Source organism: Nycticebus coucang, chromosome 6, assembly GCF_027406575.1.
Source record: "Nycticebus coucang isolate mNycCou1 chromosome 6, mNycCou1.pri, whole genome shotgun sequence".
Taxonomy (NCBI): Eukaryota; Metazoa; Chordata; class Mammalia; order Primates; family Lorisidae; genus Nycticebus; species Nycticebus coucang.
In genome coordinates this window covers 42,646,905-42,672,826 of record NC_069785.1, presented here as the reverse complement: position 1 = coordinate 42,672,826, position 25,922 = coordinate 42,646,905, and the positions used below count along the sequence as shown (strand labels likewise).

General features: G+C 45.6%; 2 protein-coding genes and 2 pseudogenes across 4 annotated transcripts in view; 1 reads left to right on the top strand and 3 right to left on the bottom strand.

The window, feature by feature from the left end:
• Positions 1-22,269, top strand: part of RMDN3 (regulator of microtubule dynamics 3) — a 28,706-nt gene extending 6,437 nt beyond the window's left edge. For 2 of the 3 annotated variants that reach the window (XM_053595877.1, XM_053595876.1), the window contains exons 5-13: positions 13,269-13,554; positions 14,336-14,438; positions 17,575-17,635; positions 19,749-19,824; positions 19,968-20,045; positions 20,246-20,344; positions 20,868-20,921; positions 21,053-21,133; positions 21,534-22,269. In XM_053595877.1, coding sequence (XP_053451852.1) covers positions 13,269-13,554; positions 14,336-14,438; positions 17,575-17,635; positions 19,749-19,824; positions 19,968-20,045; positions 20,246-20,344; positions 20,868-20,921; positions 21,053-21,133; positions 21,534-21,587 — 892 coding nt within the window. In that variant the 3' untranslated portion in view covers positions 21,588-22,269. The remainder of the gene's footprint in view (positions 1-13,268; positions 13,555-14,335; positions 14,439-17,574; positions 17,636-19,748; positions 19,825-19,967; positions 20,046-20,245; positions 20,345-20,867; positions 20,922-21,052; positions 21,134-21,533) is intronic. The other variant, XM_053595878.1, reaches the window with a different exon arrangement.
• On the bottom strand, positions 9,411-12,308 carry LOC128589018 (thioredoxin-dependent peroxide reductase, mitochondrial-like). The gene has a single exon (XM_053595889.1). The coding sequence runs from the start codon at positions 11,938-11,940 to the stop codon at positions 11,176-11,178; it is 765 nt and encodes a 254-aa protein (XP_053451864.1). The 5' UTR covers positions 11,941-12,308; the 3' UTR covers positions 9,411-11,175.
• Positions 22,270-24,057: 1,788 nt separating the features above from the next.
• LOC128589019 (phosphoglycerate mutase 1-like) lies at positions 24,058-25,150 on the bottom strand (annotated as a pseudogene).
• A 672-nt stretch (positions 25,151-25,822) lies between these two features.
• On the bottom strand, positions 25,823-25,922 carry LOC128589428 (uncharacterized; annotated as a pseudogene).

Sequence of the window (25,922 nt, the reverse complement as noted above, 5' to 3'; positions counted from 1 at the left end):
TAGGAAGGTATGTAGCATATAGCCTTTTGGAGTTCTTCCCTTTGAGCTTCCATGACTCACTGCCCAGGGAAGGCCTGAGGCATAATGGAACAGTTTGTTCAGCACATCTTACTTAGTAACTGCAACCTTGTTTGGACTACTGTGTTCTCCTTTTCTTCATTTGGTTTTCTAAGAAAGTTAAGAATAATGTTATAGTCATGTGTTGGTTGATTGAGATATGTTCTGAGAAATTTGTTGGGAAAACATCATAGAATGTACTTACACAAACCTAGGTGGTACAGCCTACTGTACATCTAGGCTAGATGGTCTAGCCTGTCGCTTCTAGTATATGAACCTGTGCAGTATTTTACTGTGCTGAATACTGTAGGCAATTGGAACAAACTAAGTATTTATATATCTAAACAGACAAAAGGTACAGTATAAAAGATTAAAGAAATGAGCTGGCCATTGTGGGAGGTGAGGTAAGAAGCTCACTCGAACCCAAGAGTCTGAGGTTGCTGTGAACTGTGATGCCACGGCACTCTACCAAGATGACAAAGTGAGACTCTGTCTCAAAAAGAAAAAAAAAAAAGAAAAAGAAAAAAGATTGAAAAAATGAACTGGGTGTGGTGGCAGTACTTCAGAGGCTAAGGGGTTTGAGGCCAGCCTGGGCAACATAGACCCTGTTTCTACAAAAAATAAAATTTAAAAATGGTGCACCTGGCCAGGTGAGGTGGCTCACACCTATTATCTTAGCACTCTGGGAGGCTGAGGTGGGAGGATCCCTTGAGCTCAAGGGTTTGAGACCAGCCTGAACAAGAGGGAGACAATGTCTCTACTAAAAACAAAAGAATTAGCTGGGCATGTGGCAGGCACCTGAGGGAAGAAGATCACTTGAACCCAGGAGTTTGAGGTTGCTTTGACGTGACACCACTGCACCAAAAAAAAAGTTACACCTGTATAAGGCAGTTACTGTGAATGGAGCTTGTAGGAGCTTCTCAGGGTCAGTCAATGAGCGGCAAGTAAATTTGAAGGCTTAGGACATTGTACACCACTGTTCACTTAGGCCAGTGGTTCTCAACCTTCCTAATGCCGCAGCCCTTTAATACAGTTCCTCATGTTGTGGTGACCCCCAACCATAATACTATTTTTTGTTGCTAATTCATAACTGTAATTTTGCTACTATTATGAATTGTAATGTAAATATCTGATATGCTGGATGAAAACCAAAGGGGTTGCAACCCACGAGATGAGAACTGCTGACTTAGGCTATACTAAACTCATAAAAATATTTATCCTCAGTAATAAATTAACCTTAGCTTACTGTAACTTTTTTACTTTATAAACAAAAAATTTTCAAGATTTTTGACTCTTTTGTAACAAAATGCATTATATAGCTGTACAAAAGTATTTCTTTATATCTTTATCTTTTTTTTTTTTTTTTTGGTTTTTGGCCAGGGCTGGGTTTGAACCCGCCACCTCCGGCATATGGGCCCTACCCCTTGAGCCACAGGCGCTGCCCTATATCTTTATCTTTGTGCTTTTTTCTATTTTTAATCTCTTTTGCCCCCCTTTAAAACTTTTTTTTGTTGTTGTTAAAAACTAACACACAGGGCTTTCAGTCAGACATTCCATCTTCCAGTAATTAACCAAAGTGGTGAACACAAAGGGAAAGAGGAGAGGCACCTGATGCATATTCTCTAGGCCTTTTAGAAAACAGGGAGTTGTTCCTTTGCCCACATACCTGTGAATCTACACACACGTTACCATGACAAGACTGGAAGAGTCTATAATGTTACCCAGCATGCTGTTGGCATTATTGTAAACAAATAAGGGCGAGATTCTTGCCAAGAGGATTAATGTGAATATCCAGCAATATTAAATAAGAGCTAAGATAGTTTCCTGAAATACCTGAAGGAAAATGAGAAAAAGGAGGCCAAAGAGAAAGGTCTGGATTCAAATGAAGTATCAGCCTGTTCTACTCAGGGAAGCATACTTTGTGAGAACCAATGGAAAGGACCCTGAGCTGCTGGAACCATTCTCTGTGAATTCATGGCATAATAGGTGTACTACGTAGCACATGTGAGAACCTGTACAAAGGGCTGTAAGGTTCTAGAACCTATTATGTATGAATTTGTGGCATAATAGGTGTAAAAAATGCTACTGTTAGACACAAATGGGCATGGTGGCTCAACGCTGTGTAATCCTGGCACTTTGTGAGGCTGAGGCAGGAGCATCCCTTACGGCCAGGAATTCAAGACCAGCCTGAGCAATACAGCAAGCTAATGTCTCTACAAAAAATAGAAAAATTAGCTGGTCATGGTGGTGCACGTCTGTAATTTCAGCTACTCTGGGGGCTGAGGCAGGAGGATTGCTTGAACCCAGAAGTTTGAGGTTGCAATGAATTATGATCATGCCACTGCACTTAGGCTTGGGCAACAAAGAGAGACTCTGTCTCCAAAAAAAAAAAAAAAAAACAAAAACATACTACAGGCTCAGTGCCTGTGGCTCAAGCCGCTAAGGCGCCAGCCACATACACCTGAGCTGGCGGGTTCAAATCCCGGGCCCACCAAACAATGATGGCTGCAACCAAAAAATAGACAGGCATTGTGGCGGGCACCTATAGTCCCAGCTACTTGGGAGGAGGAGGCAGGAGATTTGCTTGAGCCCAGGAGTTGGAGGTTGCTGTGAGCTGTGATGTCACAGCACTCCACCCAGGGGGACAGCTTGAGGCTCTGTCTCAAACAACAAAACAAAACACCACCACTCTCAGGCGGCGCCTGTGGCTCAGTGAGTAGGGTGCCAGCCCCATATGGTGAGGGTGGCGGGTTCAAACCCAGCCCCGGCCAAACTGCAACCAAAAAATAGCCGGGCGTTGTGGCGGGCGCCTATAGTCCCAGCTGCTCGGGAGGCTGAGGCAAGAGAATCGCGTAAGCCCAAGAGTTAGAGGTTGCTGTGAGCCGTGTGACGCCACGGCACTCTACCCGAGGGTGGTACAGTGAGACTCTGTCTCTACAAAAAAAAAAACAAAAACAAAAACACCACCACTCTCATTAGCCCAGGCCTTTCTATTGCATACATCCTTGACTATTGGTATCACTATCTTCCACCTCAACATCTTGTTCCTGCTGTGAGCTGTGTGATGCCACAGCACTCTACCGAGAGTGATAAAGTGAGACTCTCTCTACAAAAAAAAAAAAAAAACAAACCAAAACATCTTGTTCCATTGGAAGGTCTTCAGGGGCAGGAGCTGTCATCTCCTATGATAAATGCCTTCTTCTGGAATACCACCTGAAGGATCTGCCTGAGGCTCTTTTATAGTTAACTTATTTTTATAAGTTGGAGTATACAAAAAATATATGCGCATTAAAACTAGGTGCTAAGAATTTTTAGCTCTGTTATAATCTTATGCAATTACCATTCAATATGACTGAGACTTTGTTGTGTGGCATATGATTGTACTCTCCTTTTCCATGTGACTGCCATTGGTCACCCCTGCTGAATTCAATTACTTCACAGGTGCCTACCGAAATAAAGGGAGCAGGCTTGGCACCCATAGCTCACTGGTTAGGGCGCCAGCCACATACACCAGGACTGGCAGATTCGAACCTGGAGGGGGCCTTGCTAACCAACAACAAAAAAAATAGCCAGGCATGGTGGCGGGCGCCTGTAGTTCCAGCTACTTGGGAGGATGAGGCAAGAGAATCGCTTAAGCCCAAAAGTTTGAGGCTGCTGTGAGCTACTACACCATGGCATTCTCCTGAGGGTGACAAAGTGAGACCCTGTCTCAAAATAAATAAATAAAATAAAAGAAACAAGGGAGTCTTGGTGAAATGCTCTAAGTCAGGCGTCCTCAAACTTTTTAAACAGGGGGCCAATTCACTGTCCCTCAGACTGTTGGAGGGCCAGACTATAGTTTAAAAAAAAAAAACTATGAACAAATTCCTATGCATACTGCACATATCTTATTTTGAAGTACAAAACGGGAACAAATACAATTCACACCACCATATGTGACCCATGGGCCGTAGTTTGAGGAACGCTGCTCTAAGTCTGCCATTTTATTTATTTATTTATGACAGGGTCTCACTATGTTGCCCTTGGTAGAGTGCTGTGACTTCACAGCTCACAGCAACCTCCAACTCTTGGGCTTATATGATTCTCTTGCCTCAGCCTCCCAAGTAGCTGGGACTACCGGCTCCCACCACAAAGCCTGGCTATTTTTTTTGTTGCAGTTGTCATTGTTGTTTAGCTAGCCCTGGCTGGGTTTGAACCCGCCAACTGTGATGCACGTGGCTGGTGCTGTAACCACTGTGCTATGGCTGCTGAGCCAAGTCTTCCTTTTTTAACTACCATTGCCTGGGTTGTCTAATCCCTATTATCTATATTCTCAAAGGCTAGCAGAAGTGGCCATTTTCTGTTCAATTTACTTAAATGGCTGTGGGCCAAGAGATGATTGCAGAGGCTGCGTTAGAGAAGAAGACAAAAATGAAATTGATATTTGACATATAAGAATTGAAAAGAGAGGATGAAGTAGGTATTAGTAGGCACTGAGACTTAAAGAACATCTCCACAACCCAAGGAAGCAGGTCCCTTGGGTGGGGAATTGATAATTAAGCTTTGTAAAGGGGTAGAACAAAAGGAGAAATCACAGCTCTGCCCGAGATCAGGAAGTAGAACTGAAGGCCCATACTGGTGGGTTTTTTTTTTTTTTTTCATTCATTGAGACAGTCTCATTCTGTTACTCAGGCTAGAGTGCTATGGGCCATGGTGTCAGCTTAGCTCACAGCAAGTTTAAGACTCCTGAGATCAGGCAATCCTGAGTTGCTGGAACTATAGGCACCCACCCCCATGCCCAGATAGTTCTGTTCTGTTCTGTTCTTTTTTTTGAGATAGTCTCAGTGCTCTGGGGTTGAGTGCCATGTCATTATAGCTCACAGCAACCTCAAACTCTTGGGCTTAAGTGTTCCTCTTGCCTCAGTCTCCCAAGTTAGCTGGGACTACAAGCATCTGCCACAATGCCCTGCTATTTTTAGAGACAGGGTCTTGCTCTGGCTCAGGTTGGTCTTGAACCTGTGAGCCCAGGCAGTCTGCCTGCCTTGGCCTCCTAGAGTGCTAGGATTACAGGCATGATCCACTGTGCCCAGCTAGATTTTCTATTTTTAGTAGAGATGGGGTCTTGGCTTTTACCCAGGCTGGTCTCAAATGCCTGAGCTCATACAATCCTCTCACCTCAGTCTCCCAGCATAATGGTAATTTAAAGAAGTTGTGCAAACTTCTAGGATCTGTTAAGAGTCAGTGGTTAACCAGGGACACTTGGGGGTGCTTCACTGTTGGGGGCTCACTGGAGTTCCCAAGTTTATGGGAGCAGGGCAGGGCTGCCACCTACCCTGATGGGAAGAGTGGCTTTCTCCCCCCCCCCCACCCCCATTTTTTTTTTTTTTTGTAGAGACAGAGTCTCACTTTATCGCCCTTGGTAGAGTGCTGCAGCGTCACACGGCTCATAACAACCTCCATCTCCTAGGCTTAGGTGATTCTCTTGCCTCAGCCTCCTGAGAAGCTGGGACTATAGGCACCTGCCACAATGCCCAGCTATTTTTTTGTTGCAGTTTGGCCGGGGCCAAGTTTGAACCCTCCACCCTCGGTATATGGGGATGGCGCCCTACTCACTGAGTCAGAGGCGCTGCCCCCCCCCCCTTTTTTTAATAGACAGGGTCTTGCTCTGTCATCTAGGCTAGAATGCAGTGATGCCATTATCGTTCACTGGAACCTTCAGTTGGGCTAAACCAATCCTGCCAAAACAGCCTCCTGAATAGCTGGGACTACAGGTGCTCATCAACATAGCCAGCTAGGCTGGCTTGAATTTTGCTCTAAAAGGCTCAGCCCCGTGACTGATCCTGTGGCGTGTGAAAGCCAGTGGTGATGCAACACTCTGTGATTTAGCTGGTTGCTAGCCTGGCAGTGGCCATGGTGAATAATTCTTTTTGCCATGCTGAGTGCTATTTAGGTTGAAGGGGGATTCTGGGAGAAGTCCACAAACTCTGAAATGGTTTTGAACATGTGGGCCCTGGGGTAAGGAGATAGTCTTAGACGGATTACGGGCTGAGATTTGATGGGTTGCCTCATTTCACTGAAGGCTCTATTACCACATTCTTCTAAATCAAATAACAACTTTGAGCTCCCAGGAGATTGACCGAATGTGGCAGAGGCTGAATCACTGTGGTCATCTGCGAGTGTGTTCCCTGGGCATTGTACTAAACACAGCTTGAGTTCCTACCCTGTCAGACCCAACTTACTTTAAAAATTAGCTCCTTCGGTAAGCCTTCCCAGGGAGGTCAACTAAGAGGGATTGCCTGTGCCATCTTCCTCTTCATTCCCTGGGGATTTATATCCTTGTTTAGGTTGGGTCTTACTCCCCCCCACCCCACTGAGAACCTCTCAGGGTCAGGGCCCATACGCCTGATTATCTTTGTTTGAACCCTCACACTCACCCTTCTAATGGAGTTTAGGTGGACTTGAAGGAAAATTACAAGGAGGAGGGGATATGTGTGTAAGTGCTTGATTACCAGCCTCTCATCAAAGGAATAGAGTAGGGTAGCTGGGCCTCCTAGCTCAGAGGGTGCCTGGGTCTCCAGTCTATTGTGGGAACACTGCGTTCTTCCTGAGTACACAAGTCCAAAGGACCTTTTCAAAGGTTCCCCTCTTGTCCCTATCAGATCTCAAAAGCCTCAGAGAGTGTTAAACAATAGGTGGTTTTCTCCAAGGGCTGGTTTGGTAGTGTGGGAGGTGGAAGGTGTGAGAGAATGGAGTAAATGCAGTAGCCCTGGAACATGATTATCGTCTGATGAGACCCCAGAAGTCCATGAGGCTGATGCCAGGCAGTGGGGTTTCAGATTGGTGAAGCAGAGCTCCTTGAAGTGAGGTGTGATAAAAGTCCTTTCTGTGCCAGCCTCACTGGAGCCTCCCTGACTCAACAGGCTTTGCCAGCTCTCACTCTGTAGGTGGTAGAAAGGCCTCTCCTGATCTCTGTATATCTTCTGGGTCTGTGAGCTCCATACTTTAGGACTCAAAGGGATGGCAGCATTGCAGAACTTTCCTTCTGGCTCAGGGGCCATGGGAGATTGTGGGGATGCCTGTGCTCTAGCCGGAATAAGTGGTCCTTCCCCAGGAGTGCCGAAGGTACAGAGAGATTTGTATTGTGAACTGATCCATTGAGGCAGTACTCAACTCAGTAGTGAATAGGGTCTCCCTCTCTTCTAGCAAAGAGAAATGAAGAGAATCAAGCATTCCACTCTAGATAAACCATTTACCATTTTGGCCTTGTGCCTAGCTGGGCAGAGTAGACTCTGATTTGGTTTTCTTATTTGGGACAGGTTCGGTTGGAGTTTCTTTTTCTTTTCTTTTTTTCTGAGACAATCTCATTTTGTCCCCCTTGGTAGAGTGCTGTGGCTCCATAGCTCATAGCAACCTTGAACTCTTGGGTTCAAGTGATTCTCTTGCTTCAGTCTCCCAAGTAGCTGGGACTACAGGCACCCACCACGATGCCTGGCTATTTTATAGAGATGGGGTCTTGTTCTGGCTCAAGCTGTTCTCGAACCTGTGAGCTCAGGCAGTCTACTTGCCTCAGCCTCCTAGAGTGCTAGGATTACAGGCGTGAGCCACCGTGCCTGCCAATCACTGAGTTTCTCAAGGTTGCCTTGTGCCTAGCTGGGTAGAGTAGACTCTGATTTGGTTTTCTTGCTTATTACTACCCAGTTTGGTTGTGAAATCTGATCTGACTTTTCTTTGCCCTTTTATTTATTTATTTATTTATTTATTTTGGTAGAGACAGAGTCTCACTGTACCGCCCTTGGAGAGTACCCTGGCGTCACACGGCTCACAGCAACCTCTAACTCTTGGGCTTACGTGATTCTCTTGCCTCAGCCTCCCGAGCAGCTGGGACTACAGGCGCCCGCCACAATGCCCGGCTATTTTTTTGTTGCAGTTTGGCCAGGGCTGGGTTTGAACCCGCCACCCTTGGCATATGGGGCCAGCGCCCTACTCACTGAGCCACAGGCACCGCCCTTCTTTGCCCTTTTAATTTCTAGTTTTTAATGCAAACTGCTAAAAGGGAAAGATACTTGGATAACCTCTTAAAACACGAGGTGAAGCTAGGTGCTGCGGTTAACCCCTATAATCCTAGCACTTTGGGAAGTCAAGGCAGGAGAATTGCTTGAGGTCAGGAGTTTAAGACCAGCCTAAGCAAGACTCTCTCTCTATAAAAAATAAAAAAAAATTAGCCAGATATGGTAGAGCATGCTTGTAGTCCCAGCTCCTTGGGAGACTGAGACAGGACGATTGCTTGAGTGTAGGAATTTAAGGTTCCAGTAACAATAGTGATGCCGCTGCTCTCTTGCCCAGGCAACAGAATAAGACTCTGTCTCCAAAAACCAATTAGTCCCCCACCCCCAAAACAAGGTGGAGTTAGGAAGGTTTTTTTTGTTTTGTTTTTCTTGAGATCAAATCTCATTCTGGAGCCTGGAGTGCAGTGGTATAATCGTAGTTTACTGTAGCTTCAAACTTCTGGGCTCAGATGATCCTCTTGCCTCAGTCTCGCAAGTAGCTAGGACTACAGGCATATGCCACTGAGCCCAGCAGATTTTTTTGTTTTGTAGATACGTACGTGGTCTCCCTGTGTTGCCCTGGCTGGTCTCGAGTTCCTGGCTTCAAGCAATCCTCCTACCTAGGTCTCCCCTAGTGTTGGGATTACAGGCGTGAGCCATCATGCCTGGCTAGGAAGGTTTTATTTTTATTTTTTTTATTGAGATAGAGTCTCACTTTGTCATCCTCGGTAGAGTGCTGTGGCATCATAGCTCACAGCAACCTCAAACTCTTGGATTTAAGTGATTCTTTTGCCTCAGCCTCCCGAGTAGCTGGGACTACAGGTGCCTGCCATAACACCTGGCTATTTGGCTGTTTTAGCAGGCCCTGGTCAGGTTAAACCCACCCACCTCGGTGTATGTGGCTGGTGTCCTAACCATTGAGTACAGGCGCTGAGCCTCAAGCAATTATCTTGCCTCAGCCTCTCTAAGTAGCTGGGAGTACAGGAGCCTGCCTATCACAATGCCTGGCTATTTTTTTTTTTTTTTTTTGTAGAGACAGAGTCTCACTTTATGGCCCTCGGTAGAGTGCCATGGCCTCACACAGCTCACAGCAACCTCCAACTCCTGGGCTTAAGCGATTCTCTTGCCTCAGCCTCCCGAGTAGCTGGGACTACAGGCGCCCGCCACAACGCCCGGCTATTTTTTGGTTGCAGTTTGGCCGGGGCCGGGTTTGAACCCGCCACCCTCGGTATATGGGGCCGGCGCCTTACCGACTGAGCCACAGGCGCCGCCCCTGGCTATTTTTTTTTTTTAGCAGGCCTGGGCCCAGGTTTGAACCCACCAGCCCTGGAACATGTGGCTGGCACCCTAACCATTGAGCTATAGTGACCCCCAGGACGGTTTTAAATACAAGTTCTTGTAGTAGATGTTCTTGGGACCCTCTTTTAAGATGTCACTTAAAGCTCCTCTCTAAGAACACAATCAGCATGGAAGGGGGACCAGGTGTGGGTGCTCACTTGGTACCTTCCAGAGCCTACAGTCTTGTTGTATAGGAATTTAAGGTTTTCTGGATGAGGAAGATAGCACTTCTGCCTACAGCATCGTGCCCTAATTTAGGCTGTCTTATATTTACTTTACTTGTAGGTATCTCCCTCATCTCTCCTTCAGTTCTGTTTTGCGCTAGCCATAGGGCTCCTACTTTTAGCTTTTATTTCAGGAATGAGGAAGGCTTATTACTAAGATATATTCTCTATGCTTTAGGACCTTCCGGCTCTGACAGACCCTGCTTTTACTTCAGTCTAGAAAGCTCTCTGTTTCTGCTTCTGGCAGCTAGAAGTCATGTCTTCAAGCTTGCTCAGTTATTGCCTGATTTAGTTGGCAGTTAGGGAAGATATGCTGGTGGCAGTTAAGATCCAAGAGAAACTTTGCTGCTTTAGTAGGTGTGTCAGGGTTGGGACTGCTTCCACATGGCTTATAGAAGCCCCAGAAATGCCTTCCCAAGGGGTTTTGCCTGCATTTTCTTCCTCTCCTGCTTTCAGCTATAAAGTACCTATACTACCTCCTTCCATACTCCCAAGGTTCCCAAGGTCTACTCCTATTGTGATTTAAGTTTGGTTTTGATTTGGGTCAGAGATATAAGTTTGAGAAAGAAAATGTACATATGTGTGGCTACCCCTGGCCTCAGAGGCTGACACCCATGCTTGTTAGTTCAGCAAATGTCTTTGGCTGATAAAGAAAAAGCAATTAACAAACTCTTAGCCTGATAATCAGACTAGCTCAGGATCTCAGTTCCACTAACATCCTAAGGCTTTTATCTTAAACATTATTTTTCTGGGGTTTTGTTGTTGTTTTGTTTTTTCTTTGTTTTGTGTGTGTTGAAATGCAAATTGTTTTTATTATATATTTTACAATAAACATTTCAAGAAAGAAAATAATTATAATAATTTCAAAATGCAATCTCTGGATTCAATAAATATCCTTTATATCACACCTAATCAATACCTAGAAACATAGGTAGACACTAAGTTAGTTAATGAATAAAATCAGTAAAATGACTATGTGAACTATTAATCTCAGGGATGAGGATCCCACATGATCAGTTAAGTCACTTAGTTGCTGTGGTTTTTTAATAACATGATTCACGTTTGTTTCAATCACACATACATCCATTGTGAGAGTTAAATTAGACTGTTGATGTGAATAACTTAAACTGTGACTTTCATTACCTTAAAAGATGATTTGGTGTAATGCAAAGAAATTCAAAGAGAAAATTTCAGGACCCTTGATCAGAAGCTTGCAAAGCTTGTTGTACTACTTTGGTGTAGACAAAGGTTTAAGTAAGGCTAAGAAAAAAGAGCATTTCCTTTATCCTTTAGAGACAAGATCTCAACTAAACATTCTGTAGAAACTAGCTAGTTAGCCATCAAGATGTTACCAATAAAGAACTCTTCATATTAGCGACTAACCACATTTTAAAAGCTTTAGCTAGCATTACAAAACCAAATATTTAGGGAAATATTTATGAATACAAGCATAATTGGTTCATCTCTGAAATGCTAAAAGCCGGTTCCAACTGCGCTTCTACTCTTGCATGAGAAGGTACACATGGGGTGATCTACTGATTTATCTTCTCAAAGAACTCTTTGGAAGCAGTCGGATTTGGCTTGATTGTAGGAGAATCTGGTGTCCAGTTTGCTGGGCAGACTTCGCCATGGGCTTCTACAAACTGAAACACCTTCACCAAACAGAGTGTCTCTTCCACACTTCGGCCCACTGGGAGATCATTGACACTCAAATGCTTGATGACTCCATTGGGATCAATTATGAAGAGACCTCTTAGTGCAAGACCAGGACCTTCTAACAGCACACCGTTGTCTCGGGAAATTTGTTTAGTTAAATCTGACAGAAGTGCGATGTTCATGTGGCCCAAACTACCATTCTTCCTTGGTGTATTTATCCAGGCAAGATGTGTAAAGTGGGAATCCACTGAGACTCCAACAACTTCACAGTTTACATCATGAAATTCATTGGCTTTGTCGCTGAAAGCAACAATTTCTGTAGGACACACAAAGGTGAAATCCAAAGGATAGAAGAAAAGCACCAAATATTTTCCCTTGAAGTCATCAAGGCTTAGGTCTTTGAACTCCACATTGACAACGGCTGTACCATTAAAATAGAGTGCATGCTGGGTGACAGCAGGTGCATGGTATGAGGAACTGGTGCTAAAGGCTGGACTAGAACCAGACCACAATATGTTTGTCAAATGTGTTCTTCCACAAGCGGCAGGCCTAAGGGCTGTAGGAGCAGAAATGCTCCAAGGGATGGCATTCACGTGTCGAGCAACTGAGCCCTGGAGCAACCTGCCCACAGCTGCCGCCATCTTCAGTGTGCGTGGAAGTCCTGTTTTTTTTTCTTTTGAGATAAGAGTCTCAACTCTGCAGCCCAAGCTGGAGTGCCATGACGTCAGCCTAACTCACAGCAACTTCGAACTCTGGGTTCAAATGAGCCTCCTGCCTCAGCCTCACCAGTAGCTGGGACTACAGTGTGCATCACTATGCCCGGCTAATTTTTCTATTTTTTCTTTTTAGTAGACAGGCTGTTGTCTTGTTCAGGCTGGTCTCAAACTTCTGAGCTTGAGTGATCCTCCTGCCTTAGCCTCCCCGAGTGCTAGAATTACAGATGCAAGCCACCATGCCTGGCCTATCTTAAACATTTTTATTTATAAAAAATATATATCTCAGCCAGGGGTTGTGGTGGGTGCCTATAGTCCCAACTATTTGGGAGGCTGAGGCAAGAGAATCACTTAACCCAAGAGTTTGAGGTTGCTGTGAGCTGTGATGCCGCGGCACTTTACTGAGGGCAACATAGACTCTCTCAAAAAAAAAAGAATATATCTCATTGAAGCAATCATATGTTATCAAAATTTAGAAGAAAAACTATTTTTAATTTCTCTACTCCTAAGAGATCTATTGACAACACTTTTTAATTTATTTTTTGGTGTTTTTTTTTGGGGGGGAGGGGATAAAGTCTCACTATGTCCCACCTTCAGTAGAGTGCTGTGGTGTCACAGCTCACAGCAACCTAAAATTTTTGGCCTTAAGTGATTCTCTTGCCTCAGCCTCCCAAGTAGCTGGGACTATAGGCACCTGCCACAATGCCCAGCTATTTTTTTGTTGCAGATGTCGTTGTTTAGCTGGCCTGGGCTGGGTTTGAACCCACTAGCCTTGGTGCATGTGGCTGGTACCATAACCACTGTGCTACGGGTGCCGAGCCTGTTTGTTTTTTAAGGCTAGTCAAGTGAAAGAGTGGGAGTGAAGAAGGAAGAAAGCAATCTGTATCTGGTTGTGATCAATTAGTTGTAAACACCACTGCTGGCAGCATTTTGTACATAACCTTTTTAGGCTTTTTTGGTTTGTATTCTGGTAGATTTAGTGGTAGCTAAGCAAGGGGTTTTTATATTGGTCCGGACTCTCACAGCCCTCCAGCTGGTGGGCTACTCTTTCCGTCCCAGATCAATTTCCTAGCCCATAGTTAGCATTGGAAGCTTTCCCTTGAAGACTAATTTCTGCCCTTACAATGTAGAGATGATTGTTATTTGATGCTTTGACAGCACAACATAGTCCTTCTTTGGGGGTGGGGTATAGGCCCTTGAGGCTCTGAGCTGAATAATCCCCTCCCTTGATCCTGTCACTTATATTTCTCTGCCAGTTATACAACAGCCAATGCTGAGTCTGACTATGAGCGGGACTCTGACAAGGAGAGTGAGGATGGGGAAGATGAAGTGAGCTGTGAGACTGTGAAGATGGGGAGAAAGGATTCTCTGGAGCTGGAGGTGGAGGCAACATCGGGTCTGGAGCACAGTGCTGTGGAGGCTGGAGATTCCTCAGGCCTGGAGGATGTGCTGCCCCTTCTGCAGCAGGCGGACGAGCTGCACCAGGGCAATGAGCAGAGCAAACGGGAGGGCTTCCAGCTGCTGCTCAATAATAAGCTGGTGGTGAGGGTCCAGATGCCTGTTTGCTGCCCCTCACTTCCCTCCCTCAGCTAAAGACCCCCAGGGGATGAAGGAAGGTCCATGTGGTTACTGACCCTGCAAGATGACATGGGAAGGGAAATGGCCAGCTCTGCACCTATCCAGATTGTGTATCCTCTTCTAAGGAGGTCCAGTGTGGATGCCAAGAAGTGTACTGCCTGCTGCATAGCTGCTTCCCCGCTGGGGAGGGGGAATGTAGTTCTCTGCCTCTTGTAGAGATACTGCAAAAAGAGCTCCACCTTCCTCTCTATGGGGAAAATGTGCAAAGAATTGGTTTTTTTCTTTTTTTCCCTTTGCTTCCCTTGAGGCAGAGCCCAAGTGGCCATTCTCACTTGAAGTTTACATCTCAGGTTCACTGACAAAACTGATACCCAGGTGTAGTAAGTGCCCCCTCAAAAGTTAGAATTTTCCCTTTTTTTGGGCAATTCCACATTTTTTCCTTGTGTCAGCAAAAGACCTCTTGCTATACCTCATGACATCTTCTTGGAGTTGACTTTTCCTTCTGGCAGTATTAGCCCGGAATGCCCTTGCCCTGCGATTATGCAGGCTATTGGCTAGAGACAATGTGTCTTCTGTTATCCGCACATGGGAAGCAGTGGAGTAGGGGGGACACTGCATAGAAGCTGACCTGATGTCAGTGCTTGTAACACAGTAGCTTGGAAATGCGAACCTAGGGTATGGGAAGGCCAGGGCACCCATTCTCCAGAGGGAAAAGAGGCCTTACCCTTTTCTGTTTGGTCTGCAGTATGGAAGCCGGCAAGACTTTCTCTGGCGTCTGGCCCGGGCCTACAGTGACATGTGTGAGCTCACTGAGGAGGTGAGCGAGAAGAAGTCATATGCCTTAAATGGTAAGTGCTGATAGGTTTCTGGTAGGAAGGTGACTGGCTGATTCTGGAGGTGCAGCTGTTCCACGTTGGGGTCTAGAAGAACCATCAAGATGCTGGCTGTAGAGAAGTTGTGGTTCAGCTACTTATTAGGGACAAACTCCAGCTCCCAAGGACCTTTGTTTCTGCCTCTTGAGGAAGAGAGCAGTCTTTGTTTATCTGCATATCATGGTGATTTAACACAGGTGCCTGTTTTTTTGTGTTGTTATTGTTTTTTTTTAAACAGCTAAAATAGGGCCAGCTAAAACAATGACAACTGCAACAAAAAAATGGGCATTGTGGTGGGCACCTATAGTCCCAGCTACTTGGGAGGCTGAGGCAAGAACATCACTTAAGCCCAAAAGTTTGAGGTTGCTGGGCGGTGCCTGTGGCTCAGTGGCTAGGGCTCCAGCCCCATATACCAAGGGTGGTGGGTTCGAACCTGGCCCTGGCCAAACTGCAACAAAAAGTAGCTGGGCATTGTGGTGGGTGCCTGTAGTCACAGCTACTCTGGAGGCCGAGGCAAGAGAATCGCCTAAGTTCAGGAGTTGGAGGAGGTTGCTGTGAGCTGTGACGTCATGAGGTTGCTGTGAGCTGTGGTATCACAGCACTCTATGGAGGGCGACATAATCAAACTCTTGTTTCAAACAAACAAAGAAAATGCCCCAAACCACAGTGGCTTGTGCCTATAATCTTAGTACATTGGGAGGCTGAGGTTGGAGGATTGCTTAAAGCCAGGTCGGGAGTTGGAGACCAGCCTGAGCAAGAGTGAGACAGTCTTTGTACAAAAAATGGAAAAATTGGCTGGGTGTGATCGTGCGTGTCTATAATTCCAGCTATTGGGGAGGCTGAGGCAAGAGGATTGCTTGAGCCCAGGAATTTGAAGTTACAGTAAGCTATGATGACACCATTTACACTTCAGCCTAGGGGACACAGAGTGAGATCCTGTTTAAAAAAAAAAAAAACAAAAACACGGCTCGGTGCCTGTGGCTCAAACGACTAAGGTGCCAGCCACATACACCTGAGCTGGCGGGTTCGAATCCAGCCCTGGCCCGCCAAACAACAATGATGGCTGCAACCAAAAAAATAGCCGGGCATTGTGGCAGGCACCTGTACTCCCAGCTACTTGGGAGGTGGAGGCAGGAGACTCGCTTGAGCCTAGGAGTTGGAGGTTGCCGTGAGCTGTGATGCCACAGCACTCTACCCAGAGTGACAGCTTGAGGCTCTGTCTCAAAGAAAAAAAATACCACAACCATCTTTGTTGGGTCTAAAGTTCATCAGTTTTCTCTCTGTAAAGGCTGGAGGCAGGCATTCTTTGGGTTCTCAGGCCATATCTTAATCCACCCCCACTGTCTGTTTAGCTTGGTAAGAACTGTTCATCTCATTCTTTTTTTTTTTTTTTTGTAGAGACAGTCTCACTTTATGGCCCTGGGTAGAGTGCCGTGGCCTCACACAGCTCACAGCAACCTCCAACTCCTGGGCTTAAGCAATTCTCTTGCCTCAGCCTCCCGAGTAGCTGGGACTACAGGCACCCGCCACAACGCTTGGCTATTTTTTGGTTGCAGTTTGGCCGGGGCTGGGTTTGAACCTGCCACCCTCGATATATGGGGCCAGCGCCCTACCGACTGAGCCACAGGTGCCACCCTCTTTTTTTTTTTAGACAGAGCCTCAAGCTGTCGCCCTGGGTAGAGTGCTGTAGCATCACAGCTCACAGCAACCTCCAACTCCTGGACTCAAGCGAGTCTTCCTGTCTCCACCTCCCAAGTAGCTGGGCCTACAGGCGCCTGCCACAAGGCCCGGCTATTTCTTGGTTGTAGCTGTCATTGTTGTTTGGCGGGTCCGGGCTGGATTCGAACCCGCCAGCTCAGGTGTATGTGGCTGGTGCCTTAGCCGCTTGAGCCACAGGTGCTGAGCCTGTTCATCTCATTCTTTGCTGTTACTTTCCTAGGGAGACAGTGCTTTGAAGGGGGCAGAGAAAAGTGCCCAAAGTGGTAGTGTCCCTCACTGGTGGGGCCATATGTTCCTTCTGTTGGGGAAAGGGGATGTGGAGTCCTTCACAGCATCAGTTGTCTTAAAAAATTAAACATTGGCTCAGTGCCTGTAGCTCAGGCGACTAGGGCGCCAGCCACATACACTGAAGCTGGCAGGTGTGAATCCAGCCCAGGCCAAAAAATAGCCGGGCATTGTGGCAGGCGCCTTTAGTCCCAGCTACTTGGGAGGCTGAGGAAAGAGAATCGCTTGGGCCCAGGAGTTGGAGGTCGCTGTGAGCTCTGATGTCACAGCACTCTACCCAGGGTGACAGCTTGAGACTGTCTCAAAAAAAAAAAAGTAAACGTTTATACCATAATTATCACTGTAATGAGATATTTCAGATTAGCCAGGCCACCACCTACCACATTACGTTTGTTCCATTTTCTCCATGTTCCTTCCCAAGCCTTCTCCATTTTAATCAAAGAAGTCCATTTTGCAGTATGTTCTTTCCTGCAGGGCACAGGCGCCGGCAGCCCTCAATTTCAAGCCTGTAGGTTCCAGCCTCTTTGATACTGTAAGGGACCTTTGTCAGGGCTTTCCATGTTTGGGCTTTGACTTCTTTGTTGGATGACTAACATAGAAAACTTGGTAAGACTAAGCAAAAGTCACCTCTGGTCAGACCTCAGTCCATTTGGCTCCTGAGGAGTTTTGGCCTAGAGCTGTGATTAATGTCCTTGGATCACTGATCCTTCTGAGAACTTTGTCAAAGAGGCAAACCCTCTCTCCAGTAAATTGCACATATACTTAAAATTTCATACAATTTGAGATAGGTCCATAGGTCCCAGATCAAAAGCCCTCCAAATGTCTGTTGGGGAAGTTTCTGATTATTGTTAGGTCCTTTTCCTATTTGAAACGCTAAAATTCGCTTCAGGGTAGCTGGGGCTGTTGATGACACAAATGGGGAGGCTGAGGTGAAGCAGAAGTTATCCCTTATAAGCAGTATGCAGCCTTTCATTTTGTTCCAGTTCACAACTGTGTCCAAGCTGGATAGGGATTGGTGAGAACTAAAGTAGTCATTCTTCCCACAGCTCTTCCTGTGGAGTTATGCCTGGGAGCCCGCATCAATTCTGCATCTACCTTTGTCTTACAGGAAAAGAAGAAGCAGAGGCTGCTCTGGAGAAAGGGGAGGAGAGTGCTGAATGTCACCAGTGGTAATAACATGCTGCAGGGTTCTAGGAAGAGCCATTAAGGGCCAGAGTAGAGAAAAGCCCTTTCCTTGCTCTGCTCTGGCCAGAGGTATTTGCCCAAGGAACCAGGATAGGGAGCTCAGCCTTGTATTTCCACATGCCTCACCCTACCTCCCGCCAGCCAACCAAGGAAGTTTTCTTTGGGAGATTCCTTGGGTATGAGGCGAGGAGGATAACAAGCTTTCTTCTGATGGGGACTTGGAGAAAGGAATAGCTTTGTAAAAGTCATTTCAGCTACAAAACTTGTATGAGTTGTTGGCTCCTCAGGGCCGCTGGGACAATTTGCAGCTCTCCTGCCTTGTATAACCTCTTCTTTTCCCTAGCTGTGATCTCTGGCTGGTGGTGGACTTTGGCTTCTTTGCTTGGTTTGCATGAGGAAAAGTGGATGTGAGCTCACCCCAGGGAGTTTAGTGGTCAATTTATTAGCTTATAAAAACTATCAGGCCTCGGGCAGCGCCTGTGGCTCAGTCAGTAAGGCGCCGGCCCCATATGCCGAGGGTGGCGGATTCAAACCCAGCCCTGGCCAAACTGCAACCAAAAAATAGCCGGGCGTTGTGGCGGGCGCCTGTAGTCCCAGCTACTCGGGAGGCTGAGGCAAGAGAATTGCTTAAGCCCAGGAGTTGGAGGTTGCTGTGAGCTGTGTGAGGCCACGGCACTCTACCGAGGGCCATAAAGTGAGACTGTCTCTACAAAAAAAAAAAAAAAAACTATCAGGCCTCTTTATGGTCTCATGTGAGGCAAACTTCTGCCAACTTGCATAGGTTAGGGCCAACTCATGTCTTGGGTCTTGGTTCCAGCATCTCAGTGATTTAGTGAAAATGTTCCTTTCCATATTTCCACCCTCAGATTGTGAGCTATGTGAGAGGCTCTGTTTTTCTATCAGTTGCCAAAACTTTGTAGTACCCGTTTCTTGGGTGTCACTGCTTCCCTGAGCTCCAAAAGATGAAAATTGTCTTCACACTTTCTAGGGTATTCCTGAGGCAGAGCTGTTTGGATTAAACATGGAAATGAGCCTCCAGAAGTATCTGACACAAATACACCCCAGATATTTAGGAAATACATGAAAAAGCAACTTGGATCTGGTTTGATACTGATCTGATGTGAACTGTGCTTCTAGGAACAGTGTTTAGGGCATGGGGTGTTAGAACCTTGTTTTTGAAGATAGAAGATGGGAAGCTGGGTGGTTTGTTGGGGTTGGGGGATGGCAAGGATTTCCAAGTTACCATTAAAAATTCCTTAAGTATCCCCTCTCAATTTGTGTGTACTAAGACATTCTTTCCAAGTTCCAGTGATATTAGGTATACTTCCAAGGTTACTAAGACCCTCTTTTTAGTGTCTACTTAGAAGACAAAAAGCAATGTACTGAGGTCTCTTACACTTTGGTGCTGATTATTACTTTTCAGGTTTTTATACCTGTGGCTGTACTATTCATGAGAAAGTGTTTATTTGGAGATTTGGACTGAGACCTTGCCTGAAATTTTTTTTTTCTTTTTTTGAGACAGTCTCACTCAGTTGTCCTGGGGTTAAGTGGTGTGGTGTTACTGCTCACAGCAATCTCAAATTTTGGGGCTCAAGTGATTGATCCTCTTGCCTCAGCCTCTCAAGTACCTGGGACTATAGGTGTCCACCATAATGCCCAGCTATTTTTAGAGACGGGGTTTTGTTCTTAGGCTGGTCTCAAACTCATGAGCTCAAGTGATCTGCCCACTTCAGCCTCTCAGAGTGGTAGGATTACCGGCATGAGCCGCTGTGCCCAGCCTTTTTCTTTTTTTGAGACAGTCTTGCTCTGTTGCCTAGGCTAGTAGCCTTGCTCACAGCAACCTTAAATTCTTGTTGCCTAAATATTCCTAAAACTCAGCCTTTTTGTACCTAGGATATACTAGAGAATTGTAAGCCTACCACTGTATTAAAGTTTATGAAGAGAGGGAATTATATAGAGGGAATTTATAAGAGAGGGAATTATGAAGAGAGGTGGAGGGGCAGGAGACAGTGTAACCAGCCTGTGGGTGGGACATCCATTCCTTGCAGTGATGGTACCCAGCCCTTATCCTTGAGCTTGCTGCTGCTTTCCCCTTAGGTATGCAGTGCTTTGTGGTCAGCTGGCTGAGCATGAGGGCATCCAGAGGCGCATCCAGAGTGGCTTTAGCTTCAAGGTGAGGACCAGTTCCTCTTTCCCTTGTGCTGGCCTATTCCAGATTTCCCGCTTCTTCCCAGCTCACTTAGAAGAGGCTTACTTGCCTCTTGTTTTAGCTACTCTGGTGTCTGATATTAGTTTTTATTTATATTTTCTTCTCAGGAGCATGTGGACAAAGCCATTGCTCTCCAGCCAGAAAATCCCATGACTCACTTTCTTCTTGGCAGGTGGTCCTACCAGGTGAGCTGCATTCCAAGACTGATGTTCTACAGGGTCTTTAGCCTGTCTGCCTCAGATACCAATTCCTTTGAATATTGGTGCTATTGGTGGCTGGACCCCGCTCTGTTTGACTCTGCTTGTTTTTAGTACAGAATATTCAGCATTCCTTAGGATAAACAACCTTTAAAACCTTTTATTCACATCTTGATCTTTGGTGGCAGGTCTCTCACCTGAGCTGGCTAGAAAAAAAAACTGCCACAGCCTTGCTTGAAAACCCTCTCAATGCCACTGTGCAGGATGCCCTCCAGAGCTTCCTAAAGGTATCAGGGAAGGGAAGGATGGATGGCAGCCAAAAACATTGGCTGTTTTTCCTAAGGCCATTATTGGGACCCTTAATAGGAGGGATTTCTGGTAGGGGGCAGTTTGCCTGTTTGGTGGGAAAATCTGAATCACCTGTAGAACTTATTGCCAGACCCCACCAATGAATCAGTCTGGGGACTAGAAATCTCCATTTAATAAACTTCAGCCTGATTTGAATCTGGGAACTTCTTCTTTTTTTTTTTAAGACACAGAGTCTCACTTTATTGCCCTCGGTAGAGTGCTGTGACATCACAGCTACAGCAACATCCAACTCGTGGGCTTAGGCGATTCTCTTGCCTCAACCTCCTGAGTAGCTGAGACTACAGGCGCCTGCTACAATGCTAGGCTATTTTTTTGTTGCAATTTGGCCGAGGGTGGATTTGAACCTCCTACCACCCTTGGTATATGGGGCCAGTGCCCTACCCACTGAACCACAGGCGCTGTCCAAATCTGGGAACTTAACTGAAATACCTTCTTCTCTAGGCTGAAGAACTACAGCCAGGATTTTCCAAAGCAGGAAGGATATATATTTCCAAGGTAAATGCACATGTCTACTTAAACATAAATGAGTATTTATGTTGTCAATATTTCTGGGTACTCCTGAAAACACACCATCCCCATCTAGTCTTCTGATATTTCTACACGGTTTTTCACTGTTGTCTCTTCAGTGCTACAGAGAACTAGGGAATACCTCTGAAGCTAGATGGTGGATGAAGTTGGCCCTGGAACTGCCGGATGTCACTAAGGAGGTAGTACGTTTAGAAGAGCTTTTTATTTATTTACTTTTTGAGACAGTCTCACTTTGTCACCCTGGGTAGAGTGCTGTAGCATCATAGCTCACAGCAACCTTAAATTCTTGGGCTCAAGCAATCCTCTTGCCTCAGCCTCCTGAGTAACTGGGTTTTAGGTGGTTGAGAACTGCTGCAAGTTCTTATTTCTCTAGGCAAGAGTCTCTACCCTATAGCAAGGATGCCCTTCTAAGCTAGGGGTAATGGGTTTCAAAGGCTCCAGCTATCCTGGAAAATTAGAAGACAGAGTATAACAGAGCTGAAGAACAAAGCAAAGTGCCCCTCTTCTCATTTTTCAGTGGGTGTGGGAAAATGTTGGCTTAAATTCTGAGTCCTGGATTTGTTCTCTTTCTCTCCCTAGGATTCAGCTTTCCAGAAGGACCTGGAAGAATTACAAGTTATGTTGGCAGAATAATCACATTTCAATGGCCTTCATGACTTGAGTGATACCACTGTTTAAGGGGAAAAATCAAGCCTTTCTTCCTTATACTTTACTGAGATCATCTGGGTTAGAGAGTGTCCTGACTCCTGGGGCAGACTGCTACCCTCTACCATTCCCCAATTTATCTTCTGTTGATCAGTTAATTTATTCTAATCTCTTACCTAATCTAAAGTTGGGGAAGTATTTATGGCCTGGGTCTGTTGTTCTCCCCTTAAGCAAATTCTTAAAAAATCAAGACTAAACTAGCACCTGCCCCCAGAATAAGAATGGTAGAGCCCTACAGCTGCTAGAGCTGAGAGAATGAAGGAGCAACACCGTGCTGGTGAGGTGTATGGACTTCAAAAACCTACAGGAACAAAGGTCAGAATCTGCTGTTCTCTAGTATTTTTCACTAATATTCAACACATATATACACAGTCCTAAGATCACTACCTACTGGGATAAAAGAAGTCAGAGCAGCAGATGGATATTGCCGCCTTATCTCCTATCATGTGGATTCTACCTATATTCTTGGGCTGGACCACTTGAGTTGTCCTGGAAGCTCCTGAAAGGATAGTGGCATAGGGTTTATGAAACTATAAAATGATGATCTGAAGAGCTGGCTGGGATATATTTTGGTACGAACTTGAAATAAACCAAATTTGATTGCAAGTGATTATATTCTCCTTTCTGTTTGTTATCAGCTCTTTATTCTTGCTTGATACCTCTATACTTGTTACCTCCTATAGATGCTATTGCAGACGGGTAGAAAAACAAGGTGACAAATACTTAGTTTAGAATAAGCTTTTTGGGGCGGCGCCTGTGGCTCAGTGAGTAGGGCGCCGGCCCCATATGCCGAGGGTGGCGGATTCGGACCCAGCCCTGGCCAAACTGCAACAGAAAAATAGCCGGGTGTTGTGGCGGGCACCTGTAGTCCCAGCTGCTCGGGAGGCTGAGGTAAGAGAATCGCGTAAGCCCAAGAGTTAGAGGTTGCTGTGAGCCGTGTGACGCCACGGCACTCTACTCGAGGGCGGTACCATGAGACTCTGTCTCTACAAAAAAAAAAAAAAAGAATAAGCTTTTTGGTCAATTTTCTTTCCAGTGGAAATTTTAGTTACGTGTAAAATACAGGAAGAGAGCTTATTTTTAGCAAGGTCTACTGCAACTAAGCAAGGCCAACAGCACAAACCCATTCTACCTAGAAGAAAAATTACAATGAATTTCTAGGTCAAAGTTCCTTAAATACCTTATGGGACTAAGATTGAGATGCCATTACATAAAAACCAACATTTTGGGGAGTGGGGGAGGCTGGGTGGAGGGAAATCAGTGGGACCACACCTATGGTGCATCTTACAAGGGTACGTGCAAAATGTAGAATATAAATGTCTTAACACAATAAGAAAATACCGTGAAGGCTATGTTAACCAGTTTCATGAAAATATTTCAAATTGGGGTGGCGCCTGTGGCTCAAAGGGGTACGGCACTGGCCCCATATGCCGGAGGTGGTTCAAACCCAGCCCTGGCCAAAAACTGGAAAAAAAAAAAAAAATTTCAAATTGTATATAAAACCAGCACATTGTACCCCATGATTGCATTGAAGTACACAGCTATAATTTAATAATAAAGGACGAACCAACATTTCACTCCTGTATCTATCACTGTGGCTTTATTATATACCATCCCAGTGTATTCTGTGGTATGAAAATAAAACAGATACACTCAATTCTGGAGATAAAACAATTTTTGTTGTCTAAGACCTAGACTGTGAATCTAGAAATCTATATTTTTGAGAAGTTCTGCAGGTGATTGATTTTTCTCATAGAACTGACAAACATGAAACTGCCCCCTACCAGAAACCCCTCCCATTAAGGGTCCCAAGAATATCCTTAGGAAAAACAAGGTTACTCTGGAGGTTTTGGCTGCCATTCATCCCTCCTTCTGGTGAATTACTATCAACTCTTGGATAAGAGGAGTCTTCCCTTAGCCTAGACTAAGAACCCCCTGCCCAGAGGTGCTATTCTGACTAGACTGTATGAAAGGAGTAGATACAGGAGAAAAATGTGACTGAGAGTCGGGCACAGTGGCCCATGCCCATAATCCCAACATTTGGGAGGCTAAGGCGGGTGAGCCAGAGCAAGACCTCATCTCTAAAAATAGCTGGGCATTGTGGTTGGTGCCTATAGTCCCAGCTATTTGGGAGGCTGAGGGAAGAGAATTGCTTAAGTCCAGAAGTTTGAGGTTGCTGTGAGATATGACAGGGCACTCTACCAAGGGTGACAAAGTGAGACTCTGTCTCAAAAACAAACACAAAAAACAAAGTGACTAAGATAAAAATGGGAGCCACTTGTTCCCATTGCAGCTACATCTTATGTCTCCAATGTGGTCAGTGTAACATGTACAAGGGAGATGTACGGAATAGAAGGGTGGAAAGGGTGTTCCTTTGGTGTATTCTGTTTGCTGGCCTTTACTTCTTTGCCTTGCCCTGGGCAGCCATGGCTTTTCTCGTCTCTTTATCCCTCAAGAACTGCATGGGCTTGATGGGCTTCAAGTTCTTGTCCAATTCATGTAGACTATGGGAATATTCCAGTTGCATCCAGATTGAGATGCTATTACATAAGAACCAACATTTTGGGGAGGGGGGAGGGTAATCGGTGGGACCACACCTGTGGTTCATGACAGTCTCTTCAGAGAGACCCTCCAGTTTTTTGACAATGCCCCTAAGGCTGTTACCATGGGCTGCAGTGAGTACCCATTTCTCCTCCTTAACCCGGGGACCTATTTCATCATTCCAATAGGGCAGAGCTCTGGCAATAGTGTCCTTTAGACTCTCACAGGAGAGTAGCTGGTCTTCAGCAAGATCTGTATACCTATGATCCTTACTGATATTGCTATAGAAGGAGTGGTCAGGCTCCACTAGAGATGGGAAGACATCATAGGAGTGCCTTCAGATCTTGACCTGGGCCTCACTGTGGTTGGATGCAGTTACCGCCTTATTGAGGCTAGTCAGGTCACCACAGTGCCATTCACTGAGGTGCCAAGTCCTCACCACAGGCAGCCACATCTGGTCAATGACATCTGGCACTATCTGGAGTGTTTAAATTGCTCTTTTGCACTGAGGTGAAGGAGATATCAAACTCATAGCCAGCATTTTGCGGCGCCTGCCTGCCGTGCTTTGCCTCTTTGTGGCCTGCTGGGCTTAGGTCAATGTTATACCAACCTGGGCAGCGCCTGTGGCTCAGTGAGTGGGGCGCCAGCCCCATATGCCAAGGGTGGCGGGTTCAAATCCAGCCCTGGCCAAACTGCAACAAAAAAATAGCCAGGCGTTGTGGCGGGCGCCTGTAGTCCCAGCTGCTCGGGAGGCTGAGGCAAGAGAATCGCGTAAGCCCAAGAGTTAGAAGTTGCTGTGAGCAGTGTGACGCCATGGCACTCTACCCAAGGGCAGTGCAGTGAGACTCTGTCTCTACAAAAAAAAAAAAATGTTATACCAACCTGAAGTGGTTCTCCAGGTTCCAAGTGCTTTTGCTGTGCTGGATCAGCACCACCTTGTAGGTGCTCATGGCAGTGGGATGAGGATGCGACACTGCTTGGGGCTCTAGGGCTCACTAAGGATCCAGAGCTGCAGTCCCTCCTTCCACCCACCCTTAATCACCCGGTTCCCATGCCCTCTTTCTCAATAAAATGTATTAAAAAAAGAAAATCCTAGCATTCTGAGAGGCCAAGACAGTTGGATTGCTTGAGCTCAGGATTTCAAGACCAGCCTAAGCAAGAGTGAGACCCTGTCTCTAATAGCTGGGTGTTGTCTTGGGAGGCTGAGGCAGGAAGATCACTTTGAGCCCAAGATTTGAGGTTGCTGTGAGCTATGATGCCTTGGGGCACTCTACTGAGGGCAACAAAGTGAGACTTTGTCTCAAAAAATAAATAAAATTAATTTAAAAAGTCATCCAGAAACGGAGCACTTTAGGTAAGATCTGAATTAGAAGTCTTGATTAGTTAAGACAGAATTCCACAGAAGAAAAATGGAAGAAATGAGGTAAAGTGCATAAACTTAGAAATTCTATAAATTTTACGTGGTACCTACTTTCCAGGGACGCTGTCAAGGCTACTTTTATTTCAGTCCCTGATTTGTAATCTTTACTTTGTATGAAAGATTTTTGTTTTTTAAAATTTCAGATTAATGAGGGTACAATTAGGTTACATTGTTTGCTATTGGTAGGTAGAGTCCAAGTAGAGAAAATACAGAACACTTCACGAATTTGCATGTCCTCCTTGCACAGGGGCATTCTAGTCTTCTCTATATCCAATTTTAGTATATGTGCTGCTGAGGCAACA

What these genes read in the sequence shown, in the direction of transcription:
- LOC128589018 (XM_053595889.1), bottom strand. Translation starts at nt 11,940, where the DNA reads ATGGCGGCAGCTGTGGGCAGGTTGCTCCAGGGCTCAGTTGCTCGACAC.